This window comes from Sinocyclocheilus rhinocerous, unplaced genomic scaffold (assembly GCF_001515625.1).
Source record: "Sinocyclocheilus rhinocerous isolate Xijiao unplaced genomic scaffold, SAMN03320098_v1.1 scaffold755, whole genome shotgun sequence".
NCBI lineage: Eukaryota > Metazoa > Chordata > Actinopteri > Cypriniformes > Cyprinidae > Sinocyclocheilus > Sinocyclocheilus rhinocerous.
Window position 1 is genome coordinate 132,924 of NW_015659385.1, and position 20,793 is coordinate 153,716.

Below are 20,793 nucleotides of genomic sequence, written 5' to 3' on the forward strand. Positions count from 1 at the left end.
TCTAATATAGATGGCTACAGAGAAAGGGATGTGGGGGAATGGTATAAATACTCCAGGGCTGGAGGATAATGGAGTGTCAGTTGGAGACAGAGAGGCAAATGGAATAAGGTACATGCATTTCTTCACTGCAAGACAGGAGAGAGTGGAGGAAGAGGGAGAATAATGAGGCTCATACTGTTTAATGGGACTGGGAGGCATTATAAATCAGAGTAAGATCTGCATTCATTGAACAAGCATCTTGCTGGACAGCATGCTCCATGTCCCAGTGTAGTCCACGTTCCAGCTGCAGTCTGACCTACAGAGGTGGTTTCATGAGCTCCCATTGCCTTGAAAGTCAGGTGGAAAGAGCACCTTCAGGGTTCAGCAGTGAGGGTTCAATGTGAGATTGTAAACAGTCGATGGAACTGTCACTGCTGTGTTTTACTATGTCTTGTGTTCATTGGTCATGTTTATGCCTTTCTGTGATGTATTGCACCTTGTAGTGGTGAATTCTGGTTATATACACTACTGTTTAAAAGTTTAAGGCTTGTAAGTGATTTAAAGGTAAAAAAAAAAAAAGACTAGAAAAATAATATAATTTTAATTTAAATAAATTTTATATAGACTGATTTATTCATTTGTAATATATATTTTTTCAAAGGGATTATGAAAACCTAAATACAAGAAGCTCTAAAAGAATTTTAGAATTTAAAAAAAAATTAAACTCTTTTGCTTTAGACCTTTACACCTACAGATGTTAAATCTACAAATAACATGTTAAGATTACCACTGCATCTAGTCCTATCTAGGGAAAAAAACAGTGATTGATTTTTTTTCATAGTTATTTTCAAAGCTTTAAATGTACTCTCTATAAAACAAACTTTATTATTGTTTATTTAATTCTAACAATTAAGTGGTTTTTTTTCAAAACTAACCAAAAATAAAAAATGATTAGTTTATAATCTCTGCAGGAGTGACTTGGTGTTGATTCCAGACAAAAGGAAATATATTGGTATTGTTGAAAAATATCGTCATATCGGATATCGGCAAAAATCCAATATCGTGCATCACTGATGGATATATATTAAAACATATTTTTGTAGTATGGCTAGATAAAAATGTTGCCATGGCATGTAAAAATCTAAAACACAAGTCTGACTGGGCAAGAAGAAAAAAATCTTTATTATTGAGTTCAGATGTTTACATCATTTTAACATCTTTAAGTGAAAAAGTGTTGAACATGCTGCAATGTACATAGAAATCATAATCAAAAGCACCATGTATAAACTGTAATTAGTACAATAGCTCTAAATAGTACAAAAAATTGAGGGGCTTTTTGTATTTATTTATACTAGGATAGCATAGTGTAAACAGGAATAAAGGGGTGAGAGAGAAGGAGTGGGATCGGGACATGAACTTGGCTTCCCATCAGCTCCTACATACTGTATGTCCTGAGAATCGTGCACCGCAGCTCTGACAGCCTTAGTAATTTATGACATCTAAAGACAGGAGTCCTTTTAGAAATCTTTTCATATGGACAGTTGCATTTTTCACTCCAAACCATTGATTTACACTTAAGAATGTTGTTTAATGTATGAACCTTCGTGTACTTCATCTACAGTGAGTTGTTCACCTTCATCATATACTAAATCAAGTGTACCCATAATTTGAGCATCAATTAGGATTTTGTTGGATTGTTGAAATTTTGAGAAGATATGGATCTATAATATTCCTCATATATTCAATCCTAAATATTGTTAGAGTTGCACTAAGCCCTGAATTCTAGGTTGGGCTGCCACTAAGTCCATTCATATGATTTGTGGGCATAAATGGACGAGTTTTACATTGGTTTCCCTGTAGAAATATGGGTGTAATGCACTTCCTGTACCCTTTCTATGTTTATGCTAAGGTTACATGAGATTGATATTATATTATGTCTGTCTTGTGGCCTGGTACATACACAGACAGACATAATGCACCAATGCACACAAACTCCTCCAGATACACACACACAAACCCATAACCGCTTTCACTTCATCTATTTGCTGCAAACGTATGACGTCAGGTTGCCAGGCAACTGTCTGAGCAAACAGAATCCCTCTCCACACAGAGGGGAGGCCCCATCCTGTTGATCAGCAGGTGGCTCCCACAGCCCATTAACACACACGCTTTTGCACAATACAGCCATTAACTTTGTCTCTCAATCCTTCCTTTAATGTACACATTTCCTTAACTGGCTTATTAGAGAATTCTGCCCTTGACAGTAATAACGTATGGATGTATAGCTTGCATTGTTAGGAGGAGGACACAAGAGAAAGATACTATGAGTGATGAGGGAAACCCACACAGGAAGAAACCTTTTTTTTTTTTTTACCGTAAAGAGGAATAGAGAAAACAGAAAGGCAGTTTGCATGGTGGGAGGATCAAAAATATTTTCCATCGTCTGGTGATACTAGAATTAAATCCTTTACCACAAACCTTTCATCTCATTAGATGACAGTTATGTGTTTATAGTCTCTGTGCTCTCGTTATTTTTTATGGTTTTTTTTTCATCTGTTCACCTTGACTTTACCTTCCATTTACCATTTTAGCACTCAGTACAGCACGTCTTGTTTCATTAGGACAGAGCAGGCAGATTTGATTCTTACAGTGTTCTAGCAGCAGGAAATTACAACACCTCGATAAAGCTAATTTTTCAGCCTGTCTGTTTGAGGCACAGTAACACGATCTCATTCTTTTATCAAGACTCCATGGTGCTTTACTCTTTTTAGATTAAAAAAAGAAAGAAATTGCCAGGATTTTGAACCCTGAAATCAACATCTGAACTGGGATTTCAGTGGTCATAAAAGCTGGCCCATATTTACTTTTAAGGCCTGGGAATTCACGTCCTGATTCTATATTACAATAATAAAAAAAAGACTGATTTCAATATGTAACTGCAAAGAGCTTAAGCTGCTAAAGCAGTAGGACAGTGTGTCATAACATGATCTTCCAGTGAAATGACAAGTAATATCTGGTGAGGTATTCCATATTTTTCTGGTCATTTAGTCTGCTTAAACCCCAATATTTTATTGCAGTCAACCTCAAGCATGTCTTAAGATACTTCCATCCAATCAACAGCCAATGTACAGAGCCAAGTCCTTAACCAAGTCTACATAAATATTGCATAATATTTTTTTTTGCAATTTTTTTTGCAAAGTCAAGAGCGTTTCTCGATAAACGTTTAAAAACTTCAACTTTTTTTAACTTCACACTTTAACATCTTAAAAAGCACTCATACATTAGACTCAAAAAACACGAAATGCGTGGGCAAACGTCAAAGACATCTGTCTAGTGCATGTTTACATAGAAAAACAATGGAAGAGAGTGCAAAAAAATTGTCTGCGAATGGCCCTGCAGTGTAAGGTGCTGACATTCTATGTGAAAAACTCTCGATTACTGGTTGTTTTTAGAACATTAACCCACATTAGGCCACATTAAGCATTTTTCATGGTAAACTTTTTAAAATGTACTTTTAATTAGCCACATTCCATTACCCTTCAAATTGCGTAAATTGAAAATATGCCCAATGGAAACACGTCAAAACTCCCATATATAGCAAAAAAGTTTTGGGGCTTGCATGAGGTAGTTTTTCAGGCAATTTGAAAAAAGAATATTTAGCAAAACTGCAATGGAAATGGCTTTTTCGCATTTACAGGTCACCTGGTGTACGTAAAAGTCACATGATCATTCTTTATTGTACTATAACCTCAAAGAAACACCTCATATGTGGCTGCTTACACAAGCATTGACTACACAATGCTTGTATAAGGGGCTTTCCTTGCTATTAAAGCTTGGATAACCCTTTATTTACACTACACACTTCCCTTGAATCACGATTGGTAACAGAATAGTTTTTTCCCTCCACCCTACTTAATGAAGCAGAAATCTGAGCCTCTTCCTCTGAGCAGGATGTTTTAAATTCACTATGCATCTCTAGGGCTTTGTGAAATATAAGAAATATAAGCTTGGGTATTTTGATTCTGACTTGCCGATTGTGAATTGAAGTGTGAAGCAGAAACACAAGCCTTCTCACTAGACCACTAGGGCTGAAATCCAACCCTTTTTTTCTGCTACAATGTTGTGCTAATGATTTGGCACATATTTATCAAGTGGTTAGTACAGTTATGGCAAGTTTTTGTATTATTTATCCTAGATCATGTGTATTGATATAATGTTTGACAAGCTGAAAGGAGAGTTTAATTTTGGGAATCAAAAATATTGTGTAATTGTGTAAATATTGTGTAATTCAGAGTTATTACGTTGGGCCTTGTCCCATAGGAATAGTTCAGGTCTATTTTTGGGTCTCTGTGTGAAATGTTCCACAAGAGAAAATCAAATTCCCTGTGAAGTCACAGATGGTAACAGAAATGATGTCCTTGATATATGGACCAATAAATCATTGTGAAGTAAAATGAGTTATGGGGGAAAATCAATGATGAGTCTCTTATTCTTGGAATTGTAAGCTGTTTATGCTTATAGTACACATTAATGTCAGTATTTTCAAAAGTTATCACTGACTTATTTGTCTTTCTATTATTTTCATATACTACCAGACAAGCTTGCGTGATTCCTCATTGGATTGATCATTTAATTATACAAAGATAATCATCGGTAATCAAACCCAGTGTTTCAATTAAGATCCTGTTTCCTTAGTCCTGCTGATGTGTTTTTATCTAGGAGTGGCACACAATTTATGAGTCGGTCTTTTTAAATACATTAAGGGGGTCATATGATGCGATTTCATTTTTTCCTTTCTCTTTAGAGTGTTACAAGCTCTTGGTGCATAAAGAAGATCTGTAAAGTTGCAAAGACTAAAGTCTCAAATCCAAAGAGATATTCTGTATAAAAGTTAAGAGTTAGCCACACCTACCTAAAACGGCTCGTTCGAACACGCCCCCACATATCTACCACACTATGTGGGAAGATTTGCATAACACCGCCCAAATGTTCACGCAAAGAAAAAAGGCGCAACTTTTATTCTTGCTGTAGTTTTGTTGTTGCCGCTGCCATGAATCAGAGCACACCTCGCTTTTCAGACCGATTAGTTTTGTAAAAATCGACGCGTTTCAAAAAGGCGGGGCATAGAGGAGAAACAATAATGTACAGTATGTGGAAAATAATGTTTTTTGAACTTTAAACCGCATAAACACATTTCATTACACCAAATACACAAAATAATGTTCTTTTTAGCAGCATCATATGACCCCTTTAAACCAATAAATGATTTACTATTGTTTGATAATGATTTAGAAGTTTATCAAATTATAATTTGGAGGATTCCGTTTTTGTATCTGTTCTAGTGCTAATGTGCAGATATGTAAATTATGGACATACCATCTTTTCTGAAATTTCTAAAGTGAGGTAATACGTCTGTATTCATGATAATATTGGCTTTAAAAAATATTTTCAAATGTTAAATAATATACCAGCATGTTGTGTGTAGATCAGGAATAATAACCACACTGCTCTCTCGTCGGAAAAGTCCATAATACAAGTCAATTCAGAGAGTTTAGTTGGGTTGGATGATTCATTTTGAGACATGAAAATAACAGGAAAGATTCCACTCAGTGATATTCTCTGCTTCTCTGTGTGTTTCAATATAGCTATACCAACACCTACACCAAGATCTTTATCTTTATTTATTTACCACTAATGGCCATATTTGCTCTTTCATTCTCTATCATCCATTTTTTGTTTATCGTTTTTGCTTCCATTGCATGCCCTGTTACAGTATTTTCCAAGTGAATTTACTTGAATTAATCTCAAATTTAGGAATTCCGAGAAACAGTCAGTTGCAATCAAAAATGTTTATATTTGAATATTAAATTATAGAATTATTTCTATATTAATTATTAATCATTAATCATATAATTTATTTTAAGCAAATCAGCCTTAGTTTTCATATTTGCTGCAATGATTGTCTGATTTGACAGTGTTATATTTTGAATGTCAATGCTTCACCAGACAGTAGGAAAAACGATGCTAAATTTTTATATAATTATTTCGGGTGTAACGGTACAGATAAACAATGGTTCGGTATGTTTTCGGTACAGCGGGGGAACAAACAAAAAATACTTTTTTTTGCTTCTTTTTCATTAAACAGTGGTTTGCTGAACAAACTATGGATTTATCTTTAAATAAAGTCTTAAATACATTTTTTTGTTTATTTTGCAAAATGGAAATACTCATGTGACTTTCTAACATTTACAGAGAAGGATAATCCCAAGGTGCAAATTATGCACTGAGGAAAAGACATCTTAAATGCTTTAGGTAGCACACATCTGACAGGATTGCAAGTGGCTTTAAACTGTATGCTAAGATGGTTTGAAATGCTTAATATATAGCATGTTTAGGACATTTTTCCCCACAGCAGCTAACACACTGTTATCTGTCTTTAATGTTGATTGATTGATTTACCTTGCATACAGAGTTTCTAAATACATTCTGCACACGCTGCGGTTAAAATAACACTGTATTCTCTCAGTACACATGTACGGAATTGAAAGACCAGTACCAAAAATGTATGCACAGTTAAGACGGCAAAAAAAAAAAAACTAAAAGAGATGTAAAAACTATTCCAGTATATTTTGCTGTTGATGCCAAAGTCTGTGTGTCCAAACAAACTCTACGGTATTGTGATGCATGACGTCTTGAGGCTGAACTTTAATGTTCAGCCAAGAACATTTTTTTTTTTAATACAATTTGTGTAAGCCCATTTATATTCCTTGTCTTCACCCTCCCTTGCGTTCAGGCTCTTTTCTCTGTACAACAAACAGCACACATCACTCTATGCTTTTTTAAACCAGTGGGCATGAACTTACTCCCTGACATGCTGTATCTCATGGCAGCCCTATCAACTTCATTGATTTTTGTCCTTTTGCTCTGTCTTTTCCTCTTTTCATCATGGCAGTTTCTCATGCCTCTGCTCTTCGCAGAGGTTTTATGTCAGTTTCTTCCCTCCCTGTGGATGTGCTGGCAAACTGCTGTTGATTTTTCTCTCTGCTTAAACTCATTGGGAGTGTCCGAGAACAGAGAGAGAGACAGAACAAGAGAGAGAAATAGAGACAGAACGAGAGTATTCAGCAGACAGAGAGAGAGAGAGACATTGATTGGTACGGCATGGTGAGCACAGAAGCAGGCCAGGCCCATGTGAGTCATTTGCTGAGTGGCCCTTTGAACTTACAGCTATATGGAGGAGCACTGCTATGCTGTTTTAACTGGGTGTACTGGAGCGAACGAAATGTCCAAATGAAGGCAAAGACAGCATACAGCATGACTTGTACACCTTGTCAAAAACAAAAAAAAGACTATTATTTTTAACTGTCTCCCTGGAGAAAAATTGTATTGCTCAGAGGTTGCTTTTTCTTAGTTCAGGAGACTTAATGTTGTTCCCTTTTGTTTTGAAAGTATAAACCTTGTCTTGCGTGTTTGTTCTAATATCTCTTGAATGGAAACAAATGAGAGAGTTACTGCAGATGTTATTTTTGAGATTTTCTCTGAAACTGAAAGCAGGGATCCTCAAAATGTGATGTGTGACGGTGCTGTAGGGGCTTTAACAAAATTAAAAATGGAAAATATAAACACTAATTCAAAATATGAGTAAAAAATATAATAGTATTAATTATACTAAAATAGCACTGTTGTGCATTTCAATTAATTATATTGCAAGACATCATATATATATATATATATATATATATAATAGATTACATATTATATATTACAATACTATAACATTATAACAATATAATAAAGTTGAGCTTTGCAATCTAAGGGCCAGATTTACTAATCAGGACAAATTAGTGTGAGAACGCAATTCCATAAAAGTGCGGATGGGAGTGAAAAGTTATGTGGTTGATGCATTGACTGTGCACAAAGAGCACAGACTCAGTCAGTTCACATCCATAATGACCAATAGGGATGGAACGATTACCGGTTTGATGATAAATCATGATAAAATTCCCCAGTTAGTATTACGTTTCATATTTTAAATGTCATTAAAACCGTATTTGATTACCACGATTTGAACAACTCAGGATAAATGAAAATAATATAATGCAAAATTTTAAGTAACAGTCTTAAAATTTCAAAAAATTGACCCTTATGACTGGTTTTGTGGTCCAGGGTCACATTTCGTACATGTTATTAGATAAAGTGTCATGTTGTCATTTAAAATCAGGACATCATTGGTAATGTTATTGTTTTAGTGTTTATGCAAACAAAAAGTCATTTTATTTGTTATTTGTTGATTTTAAATATAAGACTTGGTGAAACGATTTATGTGTGAGTGCTTTTTGAACATTTCCAGCACATTTTAACAATACCGTGATAATACTGATAACCGTGATAATTTTGGTCACTATAATTGTGATAAGATTGTGATAAGTATTTCATACTTTTACATCTCTAATGACCAACACAGTCTACCAACAGCAGCACAAATCAGCACAGGGTTACAAACCAGCACAGCCAGTGGTAACTATGGGTATCGTTAAGGTTTTAACGGTATTACTACTCTTACCGATACAACTGTTCTCGTCCACTTAAGACATAAAATGTGTTTAAGTAAATACTCTCCGAGCCGGCCATTTTGACATATTTTGTGTGTATTTCATCGTTTGGACGCGCCTGAAGCTCAAAGTGTACATAGCTTGTTCGTTTTGGAGCGCGTCACGTGCACACATTTCAGCATGGGGAACAGTGTCTCTTGTGTGGATTGTGCTTTCAACGTTTTATTATCAAACATCAATTTAGCAACAGTATAAGACAGCCTTTTTTCAACAATCACCGATTGTGCTGATTCTGACTTTTAAGTTTGGGTTTTGGGGAGGAATGAATGTGCACCGCTGTGAAGGGAAAATAGTTGCGCTAGAAGAAACGCGGCTATAATCCTTAGAAGCCAAAATTTAAATAAAAAATTAAAATAGCTTAATAAAACAGCCACAGGCCTAAAGTGTAAGCAGACGTTTGTTTGTTTAGTTCTCTCCTCTGTCATAATTAAACAGGACTTTCATGTTGCGCGTGCTGAAGCTCCTCCGCACGAGTGCGATCTCGCTTCAGAGTTGCGAATAGCAAAAATGCATCATAGACTGTTTTAACAATATTCAAATGTTTGAATATTATTGCATATAAAAACAGCTGGCGACTCTGGTTAGATAGAATTTGCAAGACAATGTATCTATAGCAATAATAAATGTATGTGTGTTTTCTTAATTTCTCTAGTACCGATAGCAGAACCGTTAACGTCAGAGCTTATCGATACTCCGGTCTTTCATAATTTAGCCCCGGGGCCGATTAAATACCGGGTTGAAACTATATCCTCCGGTAAACCATAGAAGCGGAAGACTAGATTACATAATTGTTCAGCCGTCTCCAGAGCGGTGGGTAACTTAGGCAAGGGAATGAGGCGACAGGCCTTAGAGAAGCGGTCAATGATGGTAAGGATCGTAGTATGGCCATTGGAACTAGGTAGGTCGGTGACGAAATCGATGGCAATATGTGACCAGGGACGCTGTGGGATGGGTAGCGGGTGAAGGAGTCCTGCTGGTAGTAGGTGGGATGGTTTCTGTGTATTGCAAACCCTGCATTCATGAATCTGACTAGTAGTATCCTTTCTCAGGGATGGCCACCAGAACCGGTTTTGAAGTAGTTGGATGGTTGCATTAATTCCTGGATGTCCTGAGCTGAGCGAAGCATGAACGTCTGTGATCGTTCTCTCTCGAAGAGCTACAGGGACAAATAACTTATCCTGGGGGCATTCAGCAGGGACGTTGTGTTCGGTATTAGCCTGCTCAATCTCAGTAATAATGTCCCACTGGATAGGTGACACAATGAGAGCCGGGGAAATTACATTTTCAGGCCTATTGGAGTCAGAATCTCTCTCGAATTGCCGTGATAGAGCGTCTGCCTTTGTGTTCTTAGAACCTGGCCGGTAGGTAACAGTGAAATCAAACCTGGAGAAAAACAGAGACCACCTAGCCTGACGTGGATTGAGTCTCTTAGCCGTTCTCAAGTACTCCAGGTTACGATGGTCGGTTAGAACCGTGAATGAATGTTTTGCCCCTTCCAGCCAATGACGCCATTCCTCGAGTGCAGCTTTAATGGCCAACAACTCCCTGTCACCAACATCATAATTTCTCTCCGCTGGGCTGAGCTTGCGTGAATAATAAGCACATGGAAACATTTTTGCAGGTGAGCCCCGACGTTGTGATAGCACTGCCCCTAGTCCGATGTTGGAAGCGTCAACCTCTACGATGAATGGGAAACTGGGGTCAGGGTGGTGTAAGATCGGAGCGGTGGTGAATCGTTGCTTCAATTCCTGAAAAGCCTCGCGGGCAATAGGTGACCAGTGAAGACGACTAGAACCCCTCTTTGTCATATTTGTGAGAGGAGCAGCTACGGAGCTGAAACCTCTGATGAAGCGACGATAGAAGTTGGCGAATCCCAGGAAACGTTGCAGCTCCTTAATAGTAGATGGTAGTGGCCATTTTAGGACTGCATTGACCTTGTTCTCATCCATGGCCACGCCCTCCTGACTAATCACGTAGCCCAGGAAGAGAGGGATGTCAGATGAAACTCGCACTTCTCTGCTTTGGCGTACAGTTGGTGCTGGATTAGACGTTTGAGAACAGACCTGACATGTTGGATATGCTCCTCGAGGGTTTCGGAATAGACCAGAATATCGTCAATGTATACGATAACATTCCTGTTGAGCATGTCCCTGAAGACGTCATTGATGAATGACTGGAAGATAGATGGACTGTTGACTAGGCCAAAGGGCATAACCCGATATTCATAGTGCCCAGTGGTCGTGGAGAAGGCAGTTTTCCATTCGTCACCCGCCCGAATCCGAATGAGATTATATGCACTGCGTAAATCCAGCTTGGTGAAGAGTTTGGCAGTTCTCAGCTGTTCCAGTGCAGAGGGTACCATGGGTAGGGGGTAACGAAATTTAACAGTTGGAGAAAGCAGTTTTCCATTCGTCACCCGCCCGAATCCGAATGAGATTATATGCACTGCGTAAATCCAGCTTGGTGAAGAGTTTGGCAGTTCTCAGCTGTTCCAGTGCAGAGGGTACTAAGGGTAGTGGGTAACGAAATTTAACAGTCATTTCATTGAGGCCACGATAATCGATGCAAGGACAGAGACCGCCCTCCTTCTTCACGAAGAAAAACCCTGCGGACGCTGGTGAAGTGGAGGGTTGGATGAAGCCTTTAGCCAGTTCCTTCTGAATGTAGTGGTTCATGGCTTCGGATTCTGGTTGTGACAGGGGAAATATGCGGCCCTTCGGGGGACTAGAGTCGGGCAGAAGGTCGATAGCGCAGTCGGAGGGTCTGTGAGGAGGCAGTTGAGAGGCTTTGAATTTGCTGAAAGCTTCACTTAGATCATGATAGACATTGGGGAACCCCGGGTAGTCAGTATCTGTAACGCTAACAGTTAGAAGATGATGCATTCTTGAGCAAAATCCAATGACATAAAATTCCCAGCCGCCCCAGAGTCTAGCATGGCGCGCGCAGACACAGCTCTTGTAGGGAGAGTGATGGTGACAGGAACAGTAATGCAGTTATCAACATTGAGAGCTAGAATGGGGACACTCACCCGAGTAGTGGGGTCTCTGCGAGAGCGAGAGGGGCATGACAGTCTCATGTGGCCTGGCTCACCACAATAGAGACCTAGTGGTAACCAGGTCTGTGTAATGTTCTTAGAACACAGGCGCAAAGTGGTTTAAGACATGTTTTTTGGGGCCTTATATAATGGTGCAAATACCAGTAAATTGACTACCACAAACCTTAGTAATTCACCTTATATGATTTATTTCACAAAAATGTTGCATCTGTGTAACTGTGTCTTCGCCCTTTCATCTGTATTCTTTCACTGTGTGTCTTCGGTAAATCCTAACTGTAACACAAAAAGAGGCTTTGCATTGGCAAGCATGCATTGTCATAGTTATGTCGTCATAAGTCATGAAATTACAAAAACGGTGATGAAAGCTGCCTTAAAACTGTGCATACATGCAAGTATTTGTTAAGAACATGTCTCTGAAATGCAGTGGTTTTCAAAACTGTCCTGGAGCTCCCCAGCCCTGTCTCCCTCATCTAACACACCCGATTCAACTCGTCACCTCATTGGTAGAGACGAAGTGGGTCAGAAAAGGTAAAGGGTTGTGAGAAAATGCGATGCGTGTCAGATCATGTTCAGAAGCGGCAGCTCTTAAAGCAGCCAAAATAAGTTAATAACCCAGCTGCTGTGATGTCTGTTAATCAAAGAACAAAAGAAAAAAGAGGAAATCATTAATCATTAATATTTCCTACTTGCTAAAGGGCACAGGTAAATATGACATTTATTATAATTATAATTATTTTAATTTATTATAATGTTATTATAATAATGACTCTCAATTATACTGTAATGTTGAATGTCTATAGGAAAAAAACAACTTCATAGAGACATCAGTAGTATTGGTAGTATACTCACCTTCAGTCATAAAGATGCCATTAAACAAATATTAAAATATACTGTCTTTATGTTGTTTCTACATTAACTGAAAGATTGAATGTGAAATTTTTGCAATACAAAATAATATTTTAAAACTAATGTTAGGTGGGATTAATCGCGAAAAAAATGTGTGATTAATTAGGTTTTTTTTTTAATGATTGACAGCACTCATTTACATATGATTTGATATTAAATATTTTGACCAGACTAGAAATGCAACGCTCAGTAATGTAAAAGGGGGACTCTACCAAGAGATTTCTAGCCTGAAAAAGTTTGAAGGCCGCTCTAGAGGAGACACATGAGAGATTTCTTGAGATGCAGGACTTCAGCAAACGTCTTCATGTTCTCTACATTTAATCTCTAGGAGAAGCAATAAGGATATTACAGACACACAGGCTCTGTTGTTATTGGTGTGTTTTCTAGAATCAGAGACTTTAGTCGATAACCTTAAGTCAGCTTTGAGACGTTACTAACTCTGTTTCTTCTCTCTCTCTCTCTCTCGCTCTCTCACTCTCTCTCTCTCTCTCTCTGATTCTACAGATTGAAAATTTTAACTTCGGTGGAAAGGTCATCACTTGCTCCTCCAAGTGCACCTGTCATCTTCCCATCACAGAGCTACTCCAATCCCAGCCCCAACCGGTGGTGCGACACACCTCACCTTCACACTGCCCTCGTCCTTGTGTCCCTCCTTTGTTTCGCAACTCCACGTCGGGGACGCCAATTCACCATCTGCTACTAAGAAAAGGCAGCATGATCATGCCAGATCGTACCATCTTCTTCTCATACCTCACCTGAGGACGATCAGCGTGGTTCCCCCGGATCGTTGTGAGCGCTCTGACCGGCGAGATGGGAGACTGGGTGTGTCTGAGCCCAGCCGAATTCTCCCAGCTGCAGCAGTACAGTGAGTGTGAGTATCTGAGCACAAGAAGCCTCTCCCCTCTGACGTCTGGCAGGTTGATTGGAATTGATTTTGGGGCTGTTAGGTGGATAAGAATGGATGAGAGGTTTTATCGGTCCATTTAGTTGGTTCTTGGCCATCCTTTTCGATAACTGTACCGCTCAGCTCCCCTGTTTAAGCTGATGCTTTGCTCAGTATATTATGTAGGAGGATGCATACACATTCTGCAGCCGACCCACTGGACTTTTAGGAAGCACTGCTGGGAATGTAGGCTATATTGACGTAACGCGTCGATGTGCTGCCAGTGCTCTCTGCGTCAGGATTGATTAAGAACATTTAATGCAGTTATTGATGCAGACCACTTTATAAGCTAAACAGGCATATGACATTTTCAATAACATTAAAAAGTGATGGTCTTGCTTATCAGTTTACTTATTTTGCAAGGGAACTGTGCTATGACAGATTTGAGGGAATGTAGAATGGTTGTATTGATTTAATGGGGGGGAAGTGAAATCGGATGCTAAAGCAGGATATAAATTCAGAGTGTATCTATTATTATAAGGGCTTTCAGTAAATCTGGCTCATATTTTGTTATAGGACTGGCCTGTGCTAGCTCATATTTGACCCTGCACCACAAAACTAGTCATAAGGATTCAATTTTTGTAAATTGAGATTTATACATAATCTGACAGCTGAATAAATAAGCTTTCCATTATTACATGGTTTGTTAGGATAGGGCAATATTAGGCTGAGATACAACTATTTGAAAATCTGGAATCTGAAGGTTAAAAAATAATCTAAATATTGAGAAAATCGCCTTTAAAGTTGTCCAAATGAAGTTCATAGCAATGCATATTACTAATCAAAAATTAAGTTTTAATATATTTTGCCCTGATTGGCTGTTTCACAGTGTGGCTCATTTCAGTAGCTCACACAACAGGAAGGAAACATATACCTATATTTCAATACTTTCTCTCGCAGTTATATCGTTGGGTAATTATACTGTATATAAAATGCGGGCATCAGGGAGCCGCTATTAATATGCGGGGATATGCGAATATGCATGATCACTTTTTACTTTCACTTTCAAGATTTGCGATCGCACGTGCTCTGTGTAAACTACAGCGGCAGTACTTACCACACATTTTACAAGATCAGATGCTTGTCAGTGGTGCTCAGGATCTGTAAATCATTCGCCATCATCATTGGTCATCTCTCCTTACTCTTCTCTTGTTTATGTGGTAAGTGAAATCTTTTGTACTATAATGTAACAGGCTACCGCTAGCAAGCAGCTAACCATGTCCCTTTAGTGGCTCCCGTTATTTTATTAGAACGCGCGTACAATATTTTAAATTGTTCTCTGATATCTGTGGCTTAGGTAAGGGCAAAAAATCTCCAGAAAAGGTTTTATATGTCCATTTACAACCCTAGGATTTGTCCCTAGAATTAAATGGTCTGTTTTTACCTTATTTGGAAGGGTCATGAATAATAATGTTGAGCTCTGCTCTGATTGGCTGTTTCACAGTGCGGCTCATTTCAGTAGCTCACACAGCAGGAAGGAAACACAGGGAAAATATATATTTCAATACTTTCTCTCGCAGTTATATCGTTGGGTAATTATACTGTATATAAAATGCGGGCATCAGGGAGCCGCTATTAATATGCGGGGATATGCGAATATGCATGATCACTTTTTACTTTCACTTTCAAGATTTGCGATCGCACGTGCTCTGTGTAAACTACAGCGGCAGTACTTACCACACATTTTACAAGATCAGATGCTTGTCAGTGGTGCTCAGGATCTGTAAATCATTCGCCATCATCATTGGTCATCTCTCCTTACTCTTCTCTTGTTTATGTGGTAAGTGAAATCTTTTGTACTATAATGTAACAGGCTACCGCTAGCAAGCAGCTAACCATGTCCCTTTAGTGGCTCGCGTTATTTTATTAGAACGCGCGTTATTTGTGTGCAGGTTCGGCTGATGGCTGGCATAGAACATGGCGGGTATATGCAAATGTTGGGGGCGTAATTATTAGTGATCCTGACTGTAACGTCACAGTCGGTGTTATGTTCTGATTCGCCTATTTTTCAGTGGTCTTTTGCATTCTCGAGATTTACATAAAAAGGAGGAAACAATGGTGTTTGAGGCTCACGGTATGTCATTTCCATGTACAGAGCTGTTATTATTCAACTATGCCAAGGTAAATACAGTTTTCCATTCTATGGCACCTTTAATATCCTAATGATTTTTGGCATAAAAGAAAAATCTATCATTTTGACCCATACAATGTATTTTTGGCTATGGCTACAAATATAGGCTACTTATGACTGGTTTTGTGGTCCAGGGTCACATATGCATGTGTAATGAGGAGGACAGTGTTTCATCTGGTCAACAAAAATCTGCCCGTTTGCCATTGTCACTAACTAGTCTGAGAGGAAGCTTTAGTTGCATCAGCATTTATGATATTTTCAGTGTTTTCTTTACAAAACTAATTATGTGCATGTTGTGTAATTGGCAGATAGCAAAGCAGGTAGTTGACTTCAGGCTTGAACTCGAGTGCCAAGAAGAACATTAGAGTGCAAACAATGCACTCTATGCAAACATTGCAATTTGCATGTACCTTTATGTGTCAAGTCAAGTCACCTTTATTTATATAGTGCTTTTAACAATACAGATTGTGTCAAAGCAGCTTTACAGTATTAAATAGGAAAATAGTGTGTCAATAATGCAAAAGGACAATAGTAAACACTCAATTTTCATTTAAAGGCAGTTCATCATTGAATTCAGTGATGTCATCATCCAGCTCAGTTCAGTTTAAATAGTATCTGTGCAATCAAGTCGACGATATCGCTGGAAAGTAAGTGTCCCCAACTAAGCAAGCCAGAGGCGAAAGCGGCAAGGAACCAAAACTCCATCGGTGACAGAACAACACCTCCCCCTTTACCTTTTGGACACGGCTCATGTTTATAACAGTAATCTTGGGGGGTAGACTCATTTAAAATAATGTAATCATCAGGATTTAGCCAGGTTTCTGTCAAACAGCACATCTAGGTTATGATCAGTGATTTACAAAAAGTGCTTTCGTAGAAAGGGACTTGATATTCAATAAGCCAAGCTTTATAATTTGTTTCTCTGTATTATATACATTTTTTATTTGTTGAACATCAATTAAATTGTTACTCTTAAATTGGTTTGGACGTTTTTTGTATTTTCTCGTTCGGGGAACAGACACAGTCGCTATAGTGTGATATCTAGGTGAAAGGGTCTCTGAGAATGTGCTGAGAATTAACTGATTTCTGTGACATGAGGCGGCTAGCAGATGGTCGGTTTAGCCAGTCTGTCTGCTTCCTGACCTGGGTCCCAGTTAGTCAAGTACAAACTAAAAAGACTATGTGCCATTTTCTAGAGAGAAGAGCAGCACCACCCCAGGAGGGATGAAGACCATCTCTTTTCAACAGGTCAGGTCTGCCCCAAAAACTCATCCAATTATCTATGAAACCTATGTTATTCTGCGGGCACCACTTAGACATCCAGCCATTGAGTGACGACAGTCTGCTATGTATCTCATCACCACGGTAAGCAGGGAGGGGACCAGAGCATATTACAGTGTCTGACATCATACTTGCAAGTTCACACACCTCTTTAATGTTATTTTTAGTGATCTCCGACTGGCGAAGTCGAACATCATTAGCGCCGGCGTGAATAACAATCTTACTGTATTTACGTTTAGCATTAGCCAGCACTTTTAAATTTGCCAAGATGTCAGGCACTCTGGCTCCCGGTAAACATTGGACTATGGTGGCTGGTGTCTCTATTTTCACGTTCCGTACAATAGAATCGCCAATAACTAGAGCACTTTGATCAGGTTTCTCAGCGGGTGCGTCACTGAGTGGGGAGAACCTGCTTAATGTTTTGATCGGAACGGTAGAGCTGTGTTTTGACCCGCGACTATGCCGCCTCACAGTAACCCAGTTGCCCTGCTGCAGAGGCTCTGTTACCGGAACCGAACAATGTACAGGACTCCCTGAGCTAGTCGCATCCAAAGCCGTATCTAGAGCCCTCACATTCTTACTGTCCTCAATTAAAGTTTGGATGCGTGTCTCTAATTCTGAAATCTTCTCTGTCAGCCTAACTATTTCCCTGCATTTATCACATGAGAATCCCTCGTCGCCAACAGAGAGAGATAAACTATACATGTGGCAAGCGGTGCAAACAACAATAGCAGGAGAAAAAGCCATTACTCACCGTGATTGATGAATGATTCTTACTTACCACAGTTGTTTGATGAACTCGTGAAAAAAAACGGCGGTAGAGAGAAAAGTAACGGGGCAAGAGAAAAAAGAAAACGGTAATAGACGCGAATAGAATGTGAATAGAAAGATTTTTATTGACTGAACGCAAGCGCTTATTCCGATAGAAAACACTGTATCGGTTTCCACTGATTAAGAAATATTTTTGTTTGCTTGGGTGGTAATATTAGGTCTATTATATTAATAGTGAAGGGAAATCATCAGTATATCAGTGGAAAATAAATAGAAATCATGATTCTGTCTGAGCTATGCGTTTTAAAACGAACACGCACTAGTGTAAATGTAGCCTAACAGATGTGTAAACTGAAGACTATTTGAGCTTTATTAAAACTATTTTGCACTGATTTATTGTGTTGGTTACATTTTGTTCCTTTGTGCAGTGGCTCAGGAGATGAGTCTTTGAGTTTGTATAAACATCAACAAGCTGAAAAATAAAACCAAAGTTTTTTTGTTAGATAATGTAATCTTGTTAAAATTGATTTCATAAAATTGGTATCGAAAAAAGTATCGTTCAGGAACCGGTATCGAAGTCAAGGTATCGGTATCGATATCGAAAATTTTTGAACGATACCCAGCCCTAGTAAGCAGGGAGGGGACCAGAGCATATTACAGTGTCTGACATCGTACTTGCAAGTTCACACATTTCTTTAATGTTATTTTTAGTGATCTCCGACTGGCAAAGTCGGCGTGGATAACAATCTTGCTGAATTTACGTTTAGCATTAGCCAGCACATTTAAATTGGCCAAGATGTCAGGCAGTCTGGCTCCCGGTAAACATTGGACTATGGTGGCTGGTGTCTCTATTTTCACATTCCGTACAATAGAATAGCCAATAACTAGAGCACTTTCATCAGGTTTCTCAGTGGGTGCGTCACTGAGTGGGGGGAACCTGTTTTGATGTTTTGATCGGAACGGAAGAGCGGTGTTTTGACCTGCGACTAAGCCGCCTCACAGTCACCCAGTCGCCCTGCTGCTGAGGCTCTGCCTGGCCCTACATGAAAAAGTAATTGCCCCCTAAATCTAATAACTGGTTGTGCCACCCTTTGCAGCAACAACTGCAATCAAGCGTTTGCGTGTTTGATAACTGGCAATGAGTCTTTCACATCGCTGTGGAGGAATTTTGGCCCACTCTTCTTTGCAGAATTGTTTTAATTCAGCCACATTGTAGGGTTTTCGAGCATGAATGGACTGTTTAAGGTCATGCCACACCATCTCAATCTAATTTAAGTCCGGACTTTGACTTGGTCACTCCAAAACCCTAATTTTGTTTTTCTTGCGCCATTCAGAGGTGGACTTGCTGGTGTGTTTGGGATCATTGTCCTGCTGCATAACCCAAGTGCGCTTGAGCTTGAGGTCACAAACTGGTTCAGCTTTTGTCCCATAAGTCCACAGAATATTAGCCCAAAGGTCTTGGGGATAATCAAGATATTTTTTGGCAAATGTGAGACGAGCCTTTGTGGTCTTTTTGGTCGAGGTCACAAACTGATGGCCAGACATTTTCCATCAGGATTTTCTTATAGAGTGCAGAATTCATGGTTCCATCAATTATGGCAAGTCATCCAGGTCCTGAAGCTGCAAAGACCATCACACTACCACCACCATGTTTGACTGTTGGTATGATGTTCTTTTTATGAAATGCTGTGTTGGTTTTATGCCAGATGTAACGGGACACACACCTTCCACAAAGTTCAACTTTTGTCTCATCAGTCCACAGAATATTTGCCCAAAAGTCTTGGGGATAAACAAGATATTTTTTGGCAAATGTGAGACAAGCCTTTGTGTTCTTTTTGGTCAGCAATGTCTTTTGCCTTGGAACTCTCCCATGGATGCCGTTTTTGCCCAGTCTCTTTCTTATTGTTGAATCATGAACACTGACCTTAAATGAGGCAAGTGAGGCCTCCAGTTGTTTAGATGTTGTTCTGGGTTCTTTTATGACCTCCTGTATGAGTCATCGTTGCACTCTTGGAGTAATTTTGGTCGGCCGGCCACTCCTGGGAAGGTTCACCACTGTTCCATGGTTTCTCCATTTGTAGATAATGGCTCTGATCATGATTCGCTGGAGTCCCAAAGCCTTAGAAATGGCTTTATAACCCTTTCCAGACTGATTTCTTTAGATGTTGTTCTGGGTTCTTTTATGACCTCCTGTATGAGTCATCGTTGCACTCTTGGAGTAATTTTGGTCGGCCGGCCACTCCTGGGAAGGGGTCTGGCAGTAATCAGGCCTGGGTGTGGATAGTGAAATTTAACTCAGCTTTCTAAAATAATGTGGTTAATCACAATTATTTCATGATTTAACAGGAGGGGGCCATTCATTTTTCTTGTAGTGCCAGGTGGGTTTGGACAGCTTTTTTCCCTTAATAAATGAAATCATCATTTAAAAACTGCATTTTGTATTTACTTGCATTATCTTTGCGTAATATTAAAATTGGTTTGATGATCTGAATCTTTTAAGTGTGACAAATATGCAAAAAATTTAAAAAACAAATATTCTGATGGCCTTTATTTTTTTCCATAGTCATGAACATTAATTCAATATTCTATATTGTAAAAATAAAAAACAGACACAGGCATACTGTATATTATCACATTTTTTTATATGCCAACTCTCACCTTGAAATACTGAACATAATCCTTTTAGGTGTTGTTTTAATGGACTTTAATCAAGCCTTCGTATTATTTATCTGTCAATTTAATGTGTTAATTTGGTGCAATTAATTATGGGAAAAATAACACATAAATTCTGTCAGGACCACTATCGTCAAAGATGATTGACAATTAGCATACAGTTTGGATTGGCGGTATGGTTCCGTTCTGGGCAAGAACTCCCTGCGCATCCATACAGCCTAGCATGGATGAGAGCAGGGAGAGCAGCGATAACCCCCCAGGGTAAACAGAACAGAACCAACAAATGCATTGCAGATATCGTTAAAGTTCAATAATGTTATGTACACATTTTAGAATTAGTCTGATTCAAAAGAGAATCCGAAGGCTGAATCCTGACTGACAGAGGAGGAGCTGGGGATGGAGAAGGGTAATTAGCTATTGAGCAATGCGAAAACTGCTGATA

General features: G+C 38.9%; 1 protein-coding gene across 2 annotated transcripts in view; it reads left to right on the forward strand.

Moving 5' to 3' along the window:
* Positions 1–20,793, forward strand: part of dgkg (diacylglycerol kinase, gamma) — a 131,161-nt gene that overhangs the window by 13,274 nt on the left and 97,094 nt on the right. For both annotated transcript variants that reach the window (XM_016532382.1, XM_016532383.1), the window contains exon 2: positions 13,057–13,423. In XM_016532382.1, the coding sequence (XP_016387868.1) occupies positions 13,363–13,423 (61 nt within the window). In that variant the 5' untranslated portion in view covers positions 13,057–13,362. The remainder of the gene's footprint in view (positions 1–13,056; positions 13,424–20,793) is intronic.